The sequence below is a fragment of the Megalopta genalis genome, chromosome 16 (assembly GCF_051020955.1).
Source record: "Megalopta genalis isolate 19385.01 chromosome 16, iyMegGena1_principal, whole genome shotgun sequence".
Taxonomy (NCBI): domain Eukaryota; kingdom Metazoa; phylum Arthropoda; class Insecta; order Hymenoptera; family Halictidae; genus Megalopta; species Megalopta genalis.
The window spans coordinates 7,520,089-7,535,632 of record NC_135028.1 but is presented as its reverse complement, the minus strand read 5'-3'; the positions used below and the strand labels follow the sequence as shown (position 1 = coordinate 7,535,632).

The 15,544-nt window shown below is 32.4% G+C and overlaps 1 protein-coding gene across 3 annotated transcripts; it reads left to right on the top strand.

Annotated features, from left to right (window-relative positions):
• The first annotated feature begins 1,120 nt into the window (after positions 1-1,120).
• Positions 1,121-10,343, top strand: LOC117221199 (CDK5 and ABL1 enzyme substrate 2). Of its 3 annotated transcripts, XM_076526771.1 has the most exons (10): positions 1,123-1,872; positions 2,326-2,703; positions 2,791-2,914; positions 2,996-3,123; positions 3,334-3,372; positions 3,995-4,080; positions 4,149-4,255; positions 4,376-4,482; positions 4,571-4,775; positions 4,873-10,343. In XM_076526771.1, exons 1-10 carry the CDS (start codon positions 1,451-1,453, stop codon positions 5,011-5,013), a joined length of 1,737 nt encoding a protein of 578 aa, XP_076382886.1. In that variant the 5' UTR covers positions 1,123-1,450; the 3' UTR covers positions 5,014-10,343. The 3 variants fall into 3 exon arrangements, with proteins under 3 accessions (XP_076382885.1, XP_076382886.1, XP_033327841.1); XM_076526770.1 differs by having other exon boundaries at positions 1,121-1,872; positions 2,326-2,914; XM_033471950.2 differs by lacking the exon at positions 3,334-3,372 and having other exon boundaries at positions 1,124-1,872.
• Positions 10,344-15,544: the final 5,201 nt, after the last annotated feature.

Genomic DNA, 15,544 nt, shown 5'->3' with positions numbered 1-15,544 from the left:
GAAAGATATGTAAATAATAATTCTTGATCCATTTGAAAAGTTTAAAAAATCTTTAAATTGCTAAATTTTTCTCAATCTTATTTACGTACGATACATTTTGCTAAATAACAATATTGATTACTTTACAATGAAACAATTATGTGTGAAATGTTTTAAAACAGTGGTATCAAATATTTTTAATAATTAATGATAGAATGCAGTTTCATTTCAAACAAATTTATTATGTTTCATTGCCTGAATTACTTCCAGTGTTATATAAAAAAAAATATGCTTCATCCGTTTTTATTTATTATCTTTGATATCTTTTGTTTATTTGTTATCATAAACTAGATATTTTAAGGACTGTATAATAATTAAATAGTATATTACTGTTACATTTGTTTTCCATTTAATTGATCACAAATTATGCTACGGAAAAGTAAGAGATAAATTATATTTAGTTTCCATATTCGCATGTTGCATGTCAATAATAGATATTTGCGAAGAAATTAAACATTAATTTTAATACCCAAGCATACGTAAAAGACGATAACTATCATCAAATAAAATACAATAAATAGTTATTAAAGCGTATGATTTATCTATTCTATCTAAAAAAAAAAGTTTTATTTACAATTGCCAGTACATCGGCGGATTTTTGTTTAAATTTCGTATCATCAACTGCCAGCATTATTAAAAGGTAAGACTTCGTTATTGTAAATAATTAAGTAGAAACATTAAAGGATATTTTGTCCTAATTTATTTAAAATTACTATAATTCTGTTAAATATTAAACATAACTTTTTGTAACTATAATATTTTGTTATGACTAACATATTTATAATAATATCGTAACACAATGTTGTGTACGTATATTTTTTTTTAATACAAAAAATTTACGAGATAAGATGACAATCGTAATGCGCAATAAATGTTTAACTGCCACGTTAACCTCTAAATATAATAATAATACATACACACGTTCATGCGAAATTAATTTGTGAAACTATAATTCATATTATATCAAAATTTTCCTAGGGAAAATACGATTGATTTAAACAGAGGGGTTAACTTTCTAGAAAATGCTACATGTATGTATGCCTAAATTAATGTAGGATGAATATGCGCAGCCGCAGAACGAGATAAGATATCACTTGGCTGCCTAGAGGAGGATGGGTCGTTGTGTTGCGTAGTAGGAAGGAAGGTTGTTTCATTGGTGGCAGGAATTGTTTTTTAATCTTATGAGAGAAAACGGTATGATGATGAGTGACACCGGTTCACGTTGGTACGTGCACTGTGCAAGCACATTGATGGAAAATGTCAGGACTAAGTGTACGAGCTGTGACAATGAGTTGTGATCCTAGTAGTTGTCCTCGTTTGATAAAAGAGTCCTTGTCGGGCACTTATCCCTTTCCTGGTCGTTTGCGTTGGTATTCGATAACGCCGGTCCCTCGACACGGTCAACCGTGGAATGGCAGCAGCCTTAAAAAAGAATAATTCACGTAGAAGGTTGGCCGCCTTAACGTTTCTTTCGAACATCTCCCTCGATGGCAGCCACCGTGACACCAAGTTAGCCGTTCTATCGCGAAATGGTGCTGCTCATACTCGTACCCTCAGCGACAGTCAAGCTCATCAGGCAGATGTTCGTCAAACCGATCTGGACGTTTCCAGCGAGGAAGTTCTTGATGATGGAGCAGAAGAGCACTTAACACATCCATCTGCGAAACAATCATCGTCACCTCAGCTAGTGCAACAAAATGCTGAACACAATTCATTTAGCTCAAATTCAGATGGAGTGTTAACACCTGCGAAGGCGATGGTAGCTGTTTTTCTTGAACAGGAAAGAAGCTATCCTCACATATCGTCTGGACTTCATAGTTCGTTTAGAGAACGGTAAACAGTTGTTTATGCGTACTTCGGTACGCCTTGTAATTTCATGTTATCGTTTCAGCAGTTTCTTATTTCGTAGTTTATGGAAATACGATTGCATTTAGGATACTCGTTTAAGCAGTTATCATTTCGAAAAATTAGAAAGCAGAGTAAATATAATGCTTTCGAGTAACACAAAATTCCATGTATTTTTACTTGCTCGCTTATACATTTTTATTCGTGTAATTTATATCGTATTTAGTTTTACCGAATGCAATTCGTTTTATGAAGCACATGTTATTATCGTTTAATATTGTTTACATTAACTTTAGTAGAGTAATTGTAGTGCTATAATTATGTTACTTCCTAGTAAATGTATATATATATTTAATTATACCAACAAAATTGAAGAAATAGTAATTTCAATAGTAAACTTTTTGTATTTATGTAGTGTAGAGTATTTCTTTTGTTTTTCAGTACTGGCACTACTGGCAGCGAATATTCTTTACCTGAAAGACGAGTAGGCTCGTTACAATATAAAAAACGTATAACTCATCAAACATCTACGCTTTCCGAAGATATTAAGCACCAATATAATAGCTCTAATGAAAGCATTGGCTCTGTACGTTCTAAATCACAATCTTCTAAATCTAAAACAAAGGCAACAAATAATATGCAATCTGGATGTACAAACAGTGGTATTATACCAGAAGTTACAAGAGAATTGCGTTTAATGCAGCATCCCATAAACAGCTACAAATTTGGAGATGACAGACTAGTTTTGGTTTCTAACAAACGTGTACCGTTCTTAGTATTTTCTGCTCTTCCATATAACAAAGGACAAAGATCTAGTTGGTATGTAAATAAAATTTATATCGCGCAGCGCGTTCCAAGTGTGCTGAATAGTATAAATAATCTTGTAATAAATCTTCGTGTTCACAGGTCTGAATTGCGCAAAGATACAGGAAGAAGAAAAAATATTTCTTCACAGCGTCCATTATCTGCAATCAATGATAACATTGATCCTTTTGGTTTGCTGGGTATAGAGCGTGCTAAAGACGGCCAGGTATCTGATTTATACATTTGCAATAACTTTTTAAGTGTTTCTATTGCAAGTTAACTTAATGAATTTTTTTTTTTTGTTCAGGAAATATCTTATGGACAGTTGCTTGTACCATCTAGGCAATTTCAGAAGGACAAAAAATTACATTTTAGTGATAACGAGGCAATAGAGCTTACACATGTTATGCCTAACAAGCATCCTATGGTTTCAAGGTATTGTGAATATGCATAACAATTAACTTGTAACTGCTGTTCAATATTTCATGTTAAACTTGTAAAAAGTTGAAAGTTTTAAAAGGATACATTTCGTATTGTACTTTCATTTTCATTCATGCGCCATGCATTTTATTAATGTATTTTCACAGAAAATGCATTACATTATTTGTTTATTTTATAACAAGATATTTCATCCATATTTTGCAGGACAAAAACTATTACATGGAATGTGGATCACTCTAAATGGTAAAAACTGTAACAGTATTGTACTTAAAAAGATTTACATAGTTATATGTTGTTCAAATATGAAATCTTATTTGTTTTATTTCGTGACAAATAACTTTTAAGTAATACGTAACTAGATATTTTTTTTAAATATGTCTTGCATATTTCGTACTGTGTAGAGATACTATTATGCATATGTATAAAGCTTTTTATTATAATTTTTATTCTTCTGATTGTGTAAATAAATAATTATACATTCAAATGCTTAACAAGTGAATTAATAGTTGAGTACATTATTGCAAGTGCAAATTATTTTGGAAATTTAGTAGTGTGTGTCGGTATTGCTCATTTAAAAAAAAGATTATTGATATGATTTTTAGAGTGAGTCAAAGTAATATTTTTGTCAAAATGTAAGTTCGTCTCAATAATTACAAATAGAATATTTAGGGGTTATCATTCACGTACACAGATTATCACTTTTTCATTTTTACACGCATACATGTAAATTTACAATTCATGCGAAGTATTAGTTGACTTAGTACTATGCGTTTAAGATCAATGGTGGTGAAATAAATTATTTAGTGCATGCGATTTAGACGTGAAATTTGATCAGTTCATTTCAGTGGAAACTAATTTGTTACAGGTGCTTGTCTTATGATACAAACACACATCGTGCTCAACATTTAACACCTGAATCCCCTCCATTGTCTTTTAGTACTGATTCAAAAGGTACACAATTAAATAATACAATATAAGTTGTTACGTAAGACATGTAAATAATTCTGTCGTTATTGCAGCTTACGACTGGGATGATCAATCGTTGCAATACAGTCCGAATTTATTAGATGATCCAGAACTAATAGCTGGAAAGCATAGAACACTTCTCACTTTTACATCATATATGGTGAACATATTTAAACACTTGTTTCTAATAATAATAATAATAATAATAGTAATAATATATATACTTTATATGATATATTTTATATAATAATATACATATACTTTATTGCTTTTTATGTAGGCATCAGTTATCGACTATGTACGACCATCTGACTTAAAAAAGGAATTGAATGACAAATTTAAAGAAAAATTCCCGCACATTCAACTTACTTTGAGCAAGTTACGAAGGTTCGTATTGAATGCAATAATAATACTATAATAATGCTACTATTAACACGTGAACTTGGTAAGAGAATTAATAACATTATATTATCAGTTTGAAGCGAGAGATGAGGAAAATAGCGAAAATGGAATATGGTATTGATCTATTGACAGTGGCGATGGCTTACGTATATTTTGAGAAACTTATTCTTCGAAATATCGTCACGAAACAAACACGAAAATTGTGCGCTGGTGCATGCTTACTTTTAGCAGCGAAACTGAACGACGTGAAGGGTGACGTACTTAAATCATTAATAGAGGTATTTATGAAAAATATATATACATTTTATGGTAACACACGATATTTTATTACGTGAGAAAAATCTACATAAATACAATTTTTTAAATGATTTCCAGAGAATTGAAAGTATATTTCGTTTGAATCGCAAGGATTTGATAACATCCGAATTCGCTGTTTTGGTGGCTTTAGAGTTTGGCTTGCATCTGCCGACATGGGAAATATTTCCGCATTATCAAAGATTGATTTACGAGTCTTGATCTTTTTTTATGTTTCGTTTACCTAGATCGAGAACGATCTCCTCGTGACGCCGAGATTGTTTGAATAATCATGTAAAGTACAAGGTACAGATGTTTTTATACAAAAACGTACAAAGATGTGAGAGCAAGAGTAAAAAGAATTTCGGAGATTATTAGGTGAATTCGTTGCTCTTAAACCACGAAAGCAAGGAAGTAATCAATAAAATGGTTACAGACATTTTGATAAATAAGAATTGTAAGGATGGGATGGTATTCTACATTTTCCTGTATGATTCGATGAGTTGATAACTAACTTTCTATACATATAACACTGACAGTTGAATGATTTACATTAAGAATTACTTCGTTGATACCCGAGTGCAAAACACACTGTGAAGAATTGCAAATAATGGCATGTTGTACTTTTGATATATATTTTAGAAGGTTAAATTTTTTTTTTTTAAAGTATTTTCTTCAATTATTAATGTTAATACCACGGAGTCTTAATGTACTTGGCGTAAGCAATAATACTTTTCTAAAGACACGGTGATTTTTAATTACTTACGTGAAAAATTGATTTATGTAGTTTCAAATAATTACAACAAATACGTGGTGAAGACGGACATTAAAAAAAATTTCTACTTGTATTATAAAATCCATGCTATTTTAAAACTGTGTTTCATTTTTAAGCAGTCTTAATTTTATTCAATTATTTCCTAGTGACGATCAAAAGATTTATTTATTTCATCGTATAACCATCAGGCAGCTGTTTGAACAAATACTAGGAAATAGCAAGATGATATATTTATAAAAAAAAACTGGTGCTTAAATAAGTACTTTTTTCTAGTTTACTATAAATTATTTTTGAACGTTGTACATTGTTAAAGATACTAAATGAAATAATATATAATAATTTATAAAATTAAGTTTCGTATCGATTTTTATAGAATATTCTATAATTATTTGTACTAGCTTTTTACGTAACAAATTTTCGTTGGCTAGAAATAGAAATGAAAGATGACGGATTTAGTTAATAATTTAGTTACAAATTTTTCGAAACGTGAAATTCTAAAATTATCTTTACGGAAAACTTAAATAACAAATAAACATTGTTTCTTTGCCTCTGTTTTCTTTTTGTCTAGTCAAGATAAAGATGCGATTCTGGAAATATCGTTGAAGTGCAAAATATATGTACAGTTGCCTGGTACATTGTTTAAGCGGTTTCAAATTCATCGATCTGTGCATGCATGGGTAATTAAAAGTGATATTCTTTAAAATTTCAAACTTCCGTTTTAACAAATAATAGTTTGTATTGTACGATCGCAATACATTAAAAAATATGATTGTATTTGAGGTACAGGGTTACATGGACTGAAGTACTTGTACGTACTTATAATAGTGAGCTCTACATAAGCTATCGAGACAGAAACAATTGAAAATGATTGCGATACTGTTTGCCAATGGGTCAAATTGGAAAACTTGTAGTCTAATAAAATGAAACATTATATGTAAATTAATATTATTAAGAATACCTAAAAATCCAAAGTAAACAAAACACCCGCGTATGGTGCTATAGTAAAAATTTTAATTTTCTTAGCGTACTTATCGTAACCGTACTTACTGGATAATATAAAAGTATTTTAAAGAGGTATCTTCCAAATTGTTTAACAGGTACTTCTATGTTGTGTTTTCTTCTTTTATCTTCGTTTACGTTTAGTCGTATGAAACAAAAAAAAGAAAAGAATTAAAGAGTTTTTATTCATGGGATGTTATTCACAAACTAATGATATTATTACTAGCGTCTGCTGAAGTTTTATAGTAAACTTAAGTATTGAAATATTTTTCACTCCTTGTAATTAATATATTAAGAACGTATTTACACGTATATTGTAAAATATACCTATGTACAGAGAGAATCGATGGCAGTATTTAACAAGTTTGTACGTTAAGTTTTAATTCGGAGTTTTTATGTTAATGTGTTATGTTGTGTAATTAATTCTATCGTAGGTACATATTTATTTTATTACTATGTACATACATATATGTATATTGTACTAAGATGACGACATGAAATTTGCGCTATAAAAAAATAATAATTCATTAACATTTTTGCTATTGTATAAATATATTTATATCGGCAAACTAATAATTTTACGTACATGTAACGACATATATAGTTGCTGAGTTTTAATTATTATTTTGCGTGTCTATGCCAATATTTTCATTAGCATACTAGTCTACTAATACGTTTGCAAGCCAAGCATTCATATTATTTTCTATAGATATAAAACCCTTAAAAATAAGTTCTCAGTACAATATTCAGTTGTGTAGTGAAACGTTACCGACAAAAACATGAATTCTCCGTTTGTAAAGTTAATTATAAAACACGAGAATACCATCCGCACTGATTTAGTTATCCGATGGGTGCACTGTTAGTAAAATCAGGATGCATGTATATGTTTTTGCCTGTAATATGGGAAGACAAAGGAATGTGATTTATCGAATCGTTTAATAAGATTTTAGAACATAGATATAATAATAATAATAATAATAATAATAATAATAATAATAATCAGTAGATGCATATGTATAACTATGCCATACATGTACAAGATATCGAAGTTAAAATGTTATAGTTTTCACATTTTCTTTAACGTTTTATAGTTTCTTGAGATTAATTGGTTGTAATAGCTCTAACTAGTGTACCATAACGTTTCAAGGTCATTTCGATTTATTTGAAAGGAAAAAAAACACAAATATTCGATGTTGTACATACTTTTTAGTACTAGAAATAAGCCATCATTCTGATCGAAGAACGTTTGTTACGTATAAAATATCAAGATTATTTAATATTGTGTCCAGTATAATTAACAATGAAATTATTACGATCGAATAGGAAGTTTAGGGTAACTTTATGTAAATTTAGAAAACATTCAATCATTTGTTCCCACTGTTTTTTATATTTTCGATTTGATTCCCTTCGAACTGGTTAGCAATTCTTTTTTATACATTATAATGTGGTAAATCATCTGATACATGAGATAAAGTATTTATTGTTTTATAGTTTAAACAGTAAAATTTGTTTAATTTTTGCTATCCATCAAATTTATTACGTTGCGGAATAGTTTGCAAAAAAATCTGTTGGCACTGATTGCATTTGACTGAGGTCAAATTGGAGATAGATAAAACAGTGGTAAATTCCGCAAAGCATCTAGAATCTTCCTTCGTCATAGTTTGGTCATGAAACATTTCAAAAGGCGATACCACACACAGATGAAACACCTGTATACAGCGAAGATGGGCACAATTTAATTTAAATCATACATCATGTTGGCATTCATACAGGATGTTTTACTTATGTCGACCATTTGATTTTAAGTTTAATATTAATATTCGATATTATATTAATATTAATATTTTAATTTAATATTAATATTCAATATTATATTAATATTAATATTTGAATTTAATATTAATATTCCTTAAATTTAACATTTAAACTCGATACAACTCTGTTCGCGTATCAAAAAAGAAAGAAGATTGAAAAAAAAGCTTGCGCTTATCTACTAATGCAACGTTAAGTTTGTTTGAAATAAATATTGGCACACAAAGAAGATACGAATTAACATTATTATGAGATAATTACGAATAAAGTGAAACATCCGGTATAGTAGTTTATTCGTTGAGAATGAAGTCTTATCGTTTTCTTTTTTTTTAATTCTATAGATTGTAGAGCAACATTTTTCTTTTTTCTTATTATTTATTCTTCGTTATCGGTGTTTTATTATTTAGTTATAGAAAGCAAATGCCGTTCGAGCTTTGCATATTCGCGTGGGTGCGCGCGCGCGCGCACAAGGGTGTACATTACGTATGCATATATACATATATGTGCAGCTGTAGGGAAAACGTTCAAGGCTGAGAATTTGAACGAGTTGGTTTTCAGTGATCTCCCCCCCCCCCCCCCTCCACCCATTTATCGGTTCTCATCGTTGATGTTTAAACATTAATTCGACCTATACATAGTCGATAGACGTCAGAATGGAATTAGAGGAGAGAACGGTCTTTGATACGACACAATTTATAACGGCGAATTTGATAGAAGAAGAATTAAGATTCTATAAACGCGGATCGACGATTAAGATACCTGCTCACGGGGAGAGGTTTATATAATGTAGCTACGTAACGTAGTCTTTGATATTATGTGATACTGTTTTTATTCGTCTAATAACGCTATAAGCTATTCGTACTAACATACAAAATAATATATATATATATATATCTTACGGCGACACGATCATAACATTGTCAATGTTCTTCTAATCCCAGTGTGCTTTGTAAAACTTCTTACATACATACAGAGTGATCCCAAAAAATTTCACGTAATCCGAAAGTAGAGGATTCCTGAGGTGATTCGAAGCAACTTTTTCCTCAGCGAAAATGCGATCCGCGGCTTCGTTTACGAGTTATTAACGAAAAACGGTGACCAATGAGAGATCGCGCGCGGCCGACGCGCCGCCCTCGCGACCACCGTCGCCGCGTCAGACGGCCGGCGCGACGCGGCATTGGCCGTGCTGGTGGAGCGCCGGCCGCGCTCGCTCGCCGATTGGTCAGCGTTTTTCGTTGATAACTCGTAAACGAAGCGTCGTTGAACATTTTCGCAAAGGAAAAAGTTGCTTCAAATCACCTCAGGAACCTCCCACTTCCGGATCGTGAGACATTTCTCGGGACATCCTGTAGATCGACGCACCTTAGCCCGATGTGTGCTAAGTCGTGCCAAGACGACCCGTTTGTTAACCTCTCGTCACGATAGTCTCTACACGTTACACACCGTTGTGAACTCGTTCAGCGTTCGTCCAGCAATTGTACCTCGAATCGGACGTTAAGTTGTCACGGAGTAACATCGTATTTCACGACCGTGGTCTATGTAGTTTCGTTGACACGTTTCTCTCTCTTTTCTTTTTTGTTTTGTTTTCGTAGCATAGAAACGAAGGATACGGGTAATCAAGGATACGCCGATAAATTTTTCATTGCAACGTGAAATTAACCGGAAATGATTTTTGAACCGCAAGATCAACTTGGTCCGACGTTTTCGTACGAATACTCGACGGAACACTGAAAAGAACAAAAAAAAGTCAACGGGTAGTATAAAGTCTCTGTGCTATTAGTCTGTCAATTAAACGAAGAGAGAAAAAGAGAAAACACATCGTTACGTTAATTCGTGTTACAAGCGAACGGCCGTTGCTACGTGTAGGTATACGGTTCGTTTTCATATCGAATGTTTCATTAATTAAAATTGTTAGGTTATAATGAAAAGGATATGTATATACGTACGAAATAAAGCCCGAAAGAAATTCAGCATGTTATTTTTTCAACCTTGTCCACACAGATTTCATTCGTCATCGATGTTTCTCTTCACGGAATACGTATTTTTGTATTCGTTGATTAATAAAAAGAATAATTAATAATAATATATAATAAATATTAATATATATACAAAATAAAATAATATAAAATATTAATTAATTAATAAAAAGAATAGCAATAAATAAAAGCGACTCTGCGATTAATGCACGATTTGATAAATTGGTGAAATTTTCAGCACGAGTAAACAGGGTGTCCCGAAAATGTCTCGCAATCCGAAAGTGGCGGGTTCCTCGAGTCATTCGAAGCAACTTTTTCCTTTACAAAAATTTTCTCCGACGCACCGTTAGCGAGTTATCAACGAAAAACAGTGACCAATGAGAGGCGAGCTCGGCTGGCGCGAGGCGACCGAGCCAATGAGCGGAACCGGGCTTCGCGCGCCGGTTGGCTGGGCCGCCTCGCGTCAGCCGTACTCGATTCTTATTGGTCGTTGCTTTTTCGTTGATAACTCGTTAACGGTGCGTCGGAGAACATTTTCGTAAAGGAAGAAGTTGCTTCAAATGATCCGAGGAACCCGCCATTTCCAAGCGGTTCCGTTCGATTTCAGAAAAGGTTATTCCGTCTATGCAAAAGTGTTCGAATATTGTCACGAGCGATCGTTAAGCTGTTCGAAAGAAGGTTAACGGTTCCAAGGGCCGTGGAATCAGCTGTTTCGAGCGAACAATAATATATCCGATCGCGATCGATGGATACGCAGGAAACAACAAGGGGGCTGTTATAAAATTCTTAGCGCGGACGGGAGGATGATGCGAATCTGACGGCGTGAATCGTGGTCGGCGTTCGTCAAAAGAACGCGCGAGGATTAACGGCGGGAAGCGTGCAGATGCGTGTGGTCAAAGCATGCCGATACCCACGCGCGAAAATCTGCCCGGAAACGGTGCTTTATGCCCTCCACGTGATCATTCAGAAATTATGTTCCCCGGTGTTCGCTTTAACTTCGTAAACCGGTCTTAACCGTGTAATTGTTTAACGCGATTTATTTTTCATGCGCGTGTGTGTGTGTGTCTGCCACCGTGTGTCTCGAGGGATGCAAATCTCTGATACGATTCTGTGACACTGGAGTAACCGAAAATTAATACAAATTATAACATACATATTATAATTTAATTTTAATTTATATACGTACAACATTATTTCGTGTGCGACGATAGCAGCCGCAGATAATCGCGTTGCGCGCGGGCGCGTGCATCGTGCGTTCGTATGTTAAAATGTAATCTCGTCGCATCTTTAACGTAACAAATTTTCCGTCCCAAAAACATATTTATCCCCGTCTGTCCTAAAATAACAGCACCTTTCGGCGGACACTTGTAGCCCATCCCCCAACGGTTTATTTAACGAGTGACGATCACGGATTTCGTGTTTGCGAAATTGTGTGCGCGCAGGATCGTAACCCTTTGCACCCGAGGCGCCAATTGAAAAAATCGTTACTGCACGTTTCGAAATAACGTTGTTAATCAAATTTTGTGATTAATGATATTAATATTAATTTCTACGTTTAAAGAACCGTTGAACGCTCTTGCATTCCATGAAATCCCACGTTGATTTGATCAACTTTTGCAACGCAAATTCGGCGTCGAGCGGCAAGGGTTGAAAGAACGCGAACGCGAAGATGGAGGAAAGGTCTCGCGAGTTTTCTTTTCGAATAAAAATATTCGATATATATTATAATGTATATTATATATTATATATTACATATTAATATAATATAAATACAATATAATATAATACAATATAATATAATATAATATAATATAATATAATATAATATAATATAATATAATATAATATAATATAATATAATATAATATAATATAATATAATATAATATAATATAATATAATATAATATAATATAATATAATATAATATAATATAATATAATATAATATAATATAATATAATATAATATAATATAATATATATTATATATATTATTATAATGTATTATTATATTAAATAATAATATAATATATAATGGATAATATCGCGGTCTTTTTATTCGACGACCCGTCGAATGTTTCGCTCGCACCCTTCACCCTTCGCCTAAGATTTCACCCGCAATAAGTAAATAACTGGGCGGCCATTGAACGATCGAACAGAACTTACTTCCGTTTGTCTGCACAAACATTCACGGTAAAGTGGCCACTCGAAAATAAACGTCTTCGTTCTCGTCCTTTAGCACCGCAACAGAGAAAGTCTACTTATCCGTTCGTTCGTTTTGTTTATCCCCGTCTCGTTGAAAGCTTTCTGCTGCTGGGAATCCTACGGGGGAGAACACTCCAACGGGATGTTAAGAAGTCCTCGAAAATTCTGTCCTTTCAAGAAGATAATCCCAATGATTTCGATACTCGAGGACGGTGCATTGTTGCTACTGGTTTCCTTCTGTTTCTATTAGTGCCATACGATTTCATCCTTCCCCAGTTTCGAGTTAACAATATCGGTCTTAATTATGCCGGAGTGACGGTTGCAGTAGCTCATTGCTATAACTTAATTTGATCGTCGTTTCGTTTTTATTTGTAGCATAAAATTACGAATTTTAGAGCGTGCTTTAGAGATCGCAATTATCTCAGCTTATTATCGAGTTCTCATTTAAATATTAAACGCTAACAATATCGGTCTTAATTATACCGGAGTGACGGTTGCAGTAGCTTATTGTTATAACTTAATTTGATGGTCGTTTCGTTTTTATTTGTAGCATAAAATTACGAATTTTGAAGCGTACTTTAGAGATCACAATTACTTCCGCTTATTATCGAATTATCATTTAAATATTTATAGTTTTGCTGACTTCTTTCAATTCGAAAATTAAAGTTGGGCAAAAAGTGATCTGATTAACGATTAACGATTATAATTCCTTAGTTATTATAACTAATTTATATAATAACTAATTATAATAATCTAATATAATAACTAATTATAATAATCTATCACTATAACTGATTATAATAATCTATTACAATAACTAATTACAATAATCTATCATAATACTGTTATAATAGTCGTCAATAGTTAATAGTTGTACAAGTTGTACGAGTCAACACAAGACTCAATTTCACATGCATAAAATGCACTTTGTCATATCAAAGTATATTATATTAATTATATTATTATATTATTATTATTATTATTATATTAATTATATTATTATATTATTATTATTATTATTATATTATATTATATTAACTATATTATTATATTATTATTATTATTATATTATATTATATTATTAAAATTATACTATATTAAGTATATTATATTATCAAACTATAAGTCAGAAAAGTTATTTTTAATTTACAGTTATAAAACGGCTCCGAGTGCAAAGGGTTAAAAAATCGCCGGAGCAACCCGACGACGCTGGATCTTCGTCGAACGTAAATCCGATCGCATAAAAGTTATAAAAACGATCCACGCGGACGTACGTAATCGCTCGCGATATTAGTTGAACGCGCGAGGAATGATTTCACTTGCTCGCTCATGGAAAGTAACCGTCACCTTATTATGGGGCGCATAACTGTCGCGTGCAGCGGACAGGAAGCGAGCCGTAAAACCTATTTGTCGGCTTCTCCTTATCCAGTTTCCTCCATAACAGCCCGTACTCTACCTCTTTCCTTCGTCGAAAGCTTCCAGGCTTTAAAAGCCGCTGTCGGAATACGCGGCGGCGTCTCCATCGGTTCGCGTAAAAATCTTTACCGTTGTCGGGGAAAAACGATGCTTCTTCATGGTTCTCGATGGTGGCAACCGATCCCGGAAATCAACAATTCGACGAGGAGAAAGCTCAATTGTTTGACTGACTCCGCGAGCCATTCTTGTTGGTTTATTATTCTGATCCTTAATGTTGTTATTATTATTCTTATTTATTATTCTGATTCTTATTATTCTTATTTATTATTCTGATTCTTATTATTCTTATTCATTATTCTTATTCTTTATTGTTATCATTATTTATTATTCTCATTCTTCTTATCCTTAATATTTTTATTATTATTCTTATTTATTATTCTTACTCTTTATTGTTATTCTTATTAATTATTCTTATCCTTTATATTATCCAATATTCTTCTTCTTCTTCTTCTTCTCTTTATCCTAATTAACATCGGAACACAATATTCAGCGAGGGATATTACGAGCTTAAATTTCTTCATATCCGTCGTTTTCCGCGTTCGCCGAAGTTAAGTCGAATTTCATTGAATACAATCGAGATGTTTACGTTGGAATTACTATACAAATAAAAAGCGTGATTAGCCCGCACGCGTACAGAAATTCTGCGGTTTTTATGTACCTATGTTTCGGTTCGCAAATCATTTCGTTGTTCTCCTTTCTTAGGGGTAATAAACGCTTGACATCGAGTTAGGTGCTTAGGATTAGAAGGGAAACGAGGAGCCGTCTAATCATCCGGGTGTAGGGTAAATGGTTGGACGATAGTGGACAAAAATTCTTACGGACCCCCCATCTGCGAAACTTTAAACCGATTTGCCGGCAGGCATGAGCCTTTATTGTTTAAAATGTATTGTACGCCTAGGGTATCGATCACGTCTGAGTTAATTCAACGGAACGAATGATAAGCGCCTCCTCTTCCCTAACTATCCATTTTTTAAATTACTTTGTAATTTAAATTATATATTAATAAATTATATTAATATACTTCATAATATAAATTATATTAAATAAATTATATTAATATACTTCATAATATAAATTATATTAAATAAATTATATTAATATACTTTATAATACAAATTATATTAAATAAATTATATTAATATACTTTATAATACAAATTATATAAATATGCTTTATAATATAAATTATATAAATATACTTTATAATATAAATTACATAAATATACTTTATAATACAAATTATATTAATAAATTATATAAATATACCTTATTAGGAAATTGTTATAGTTCATGGCATGTAGCAGATCGCTAAATTCGTCTCATAATATGCTTTACGAACGTGTAACAGTTATAGAACCGAAGAAATTTCGCGTTTATCTCTCTGAGCTACTCTAAAGGAACGGAAACGAAGAAAGAGAAAAAAAAAGAACTCGCGTGTGTTCTTTAGTTTGCGTTAGGACACTTCGTTGGTAAGCAAACTCTGGATTCCAGCATATTGAGCCTCTGTTTCTT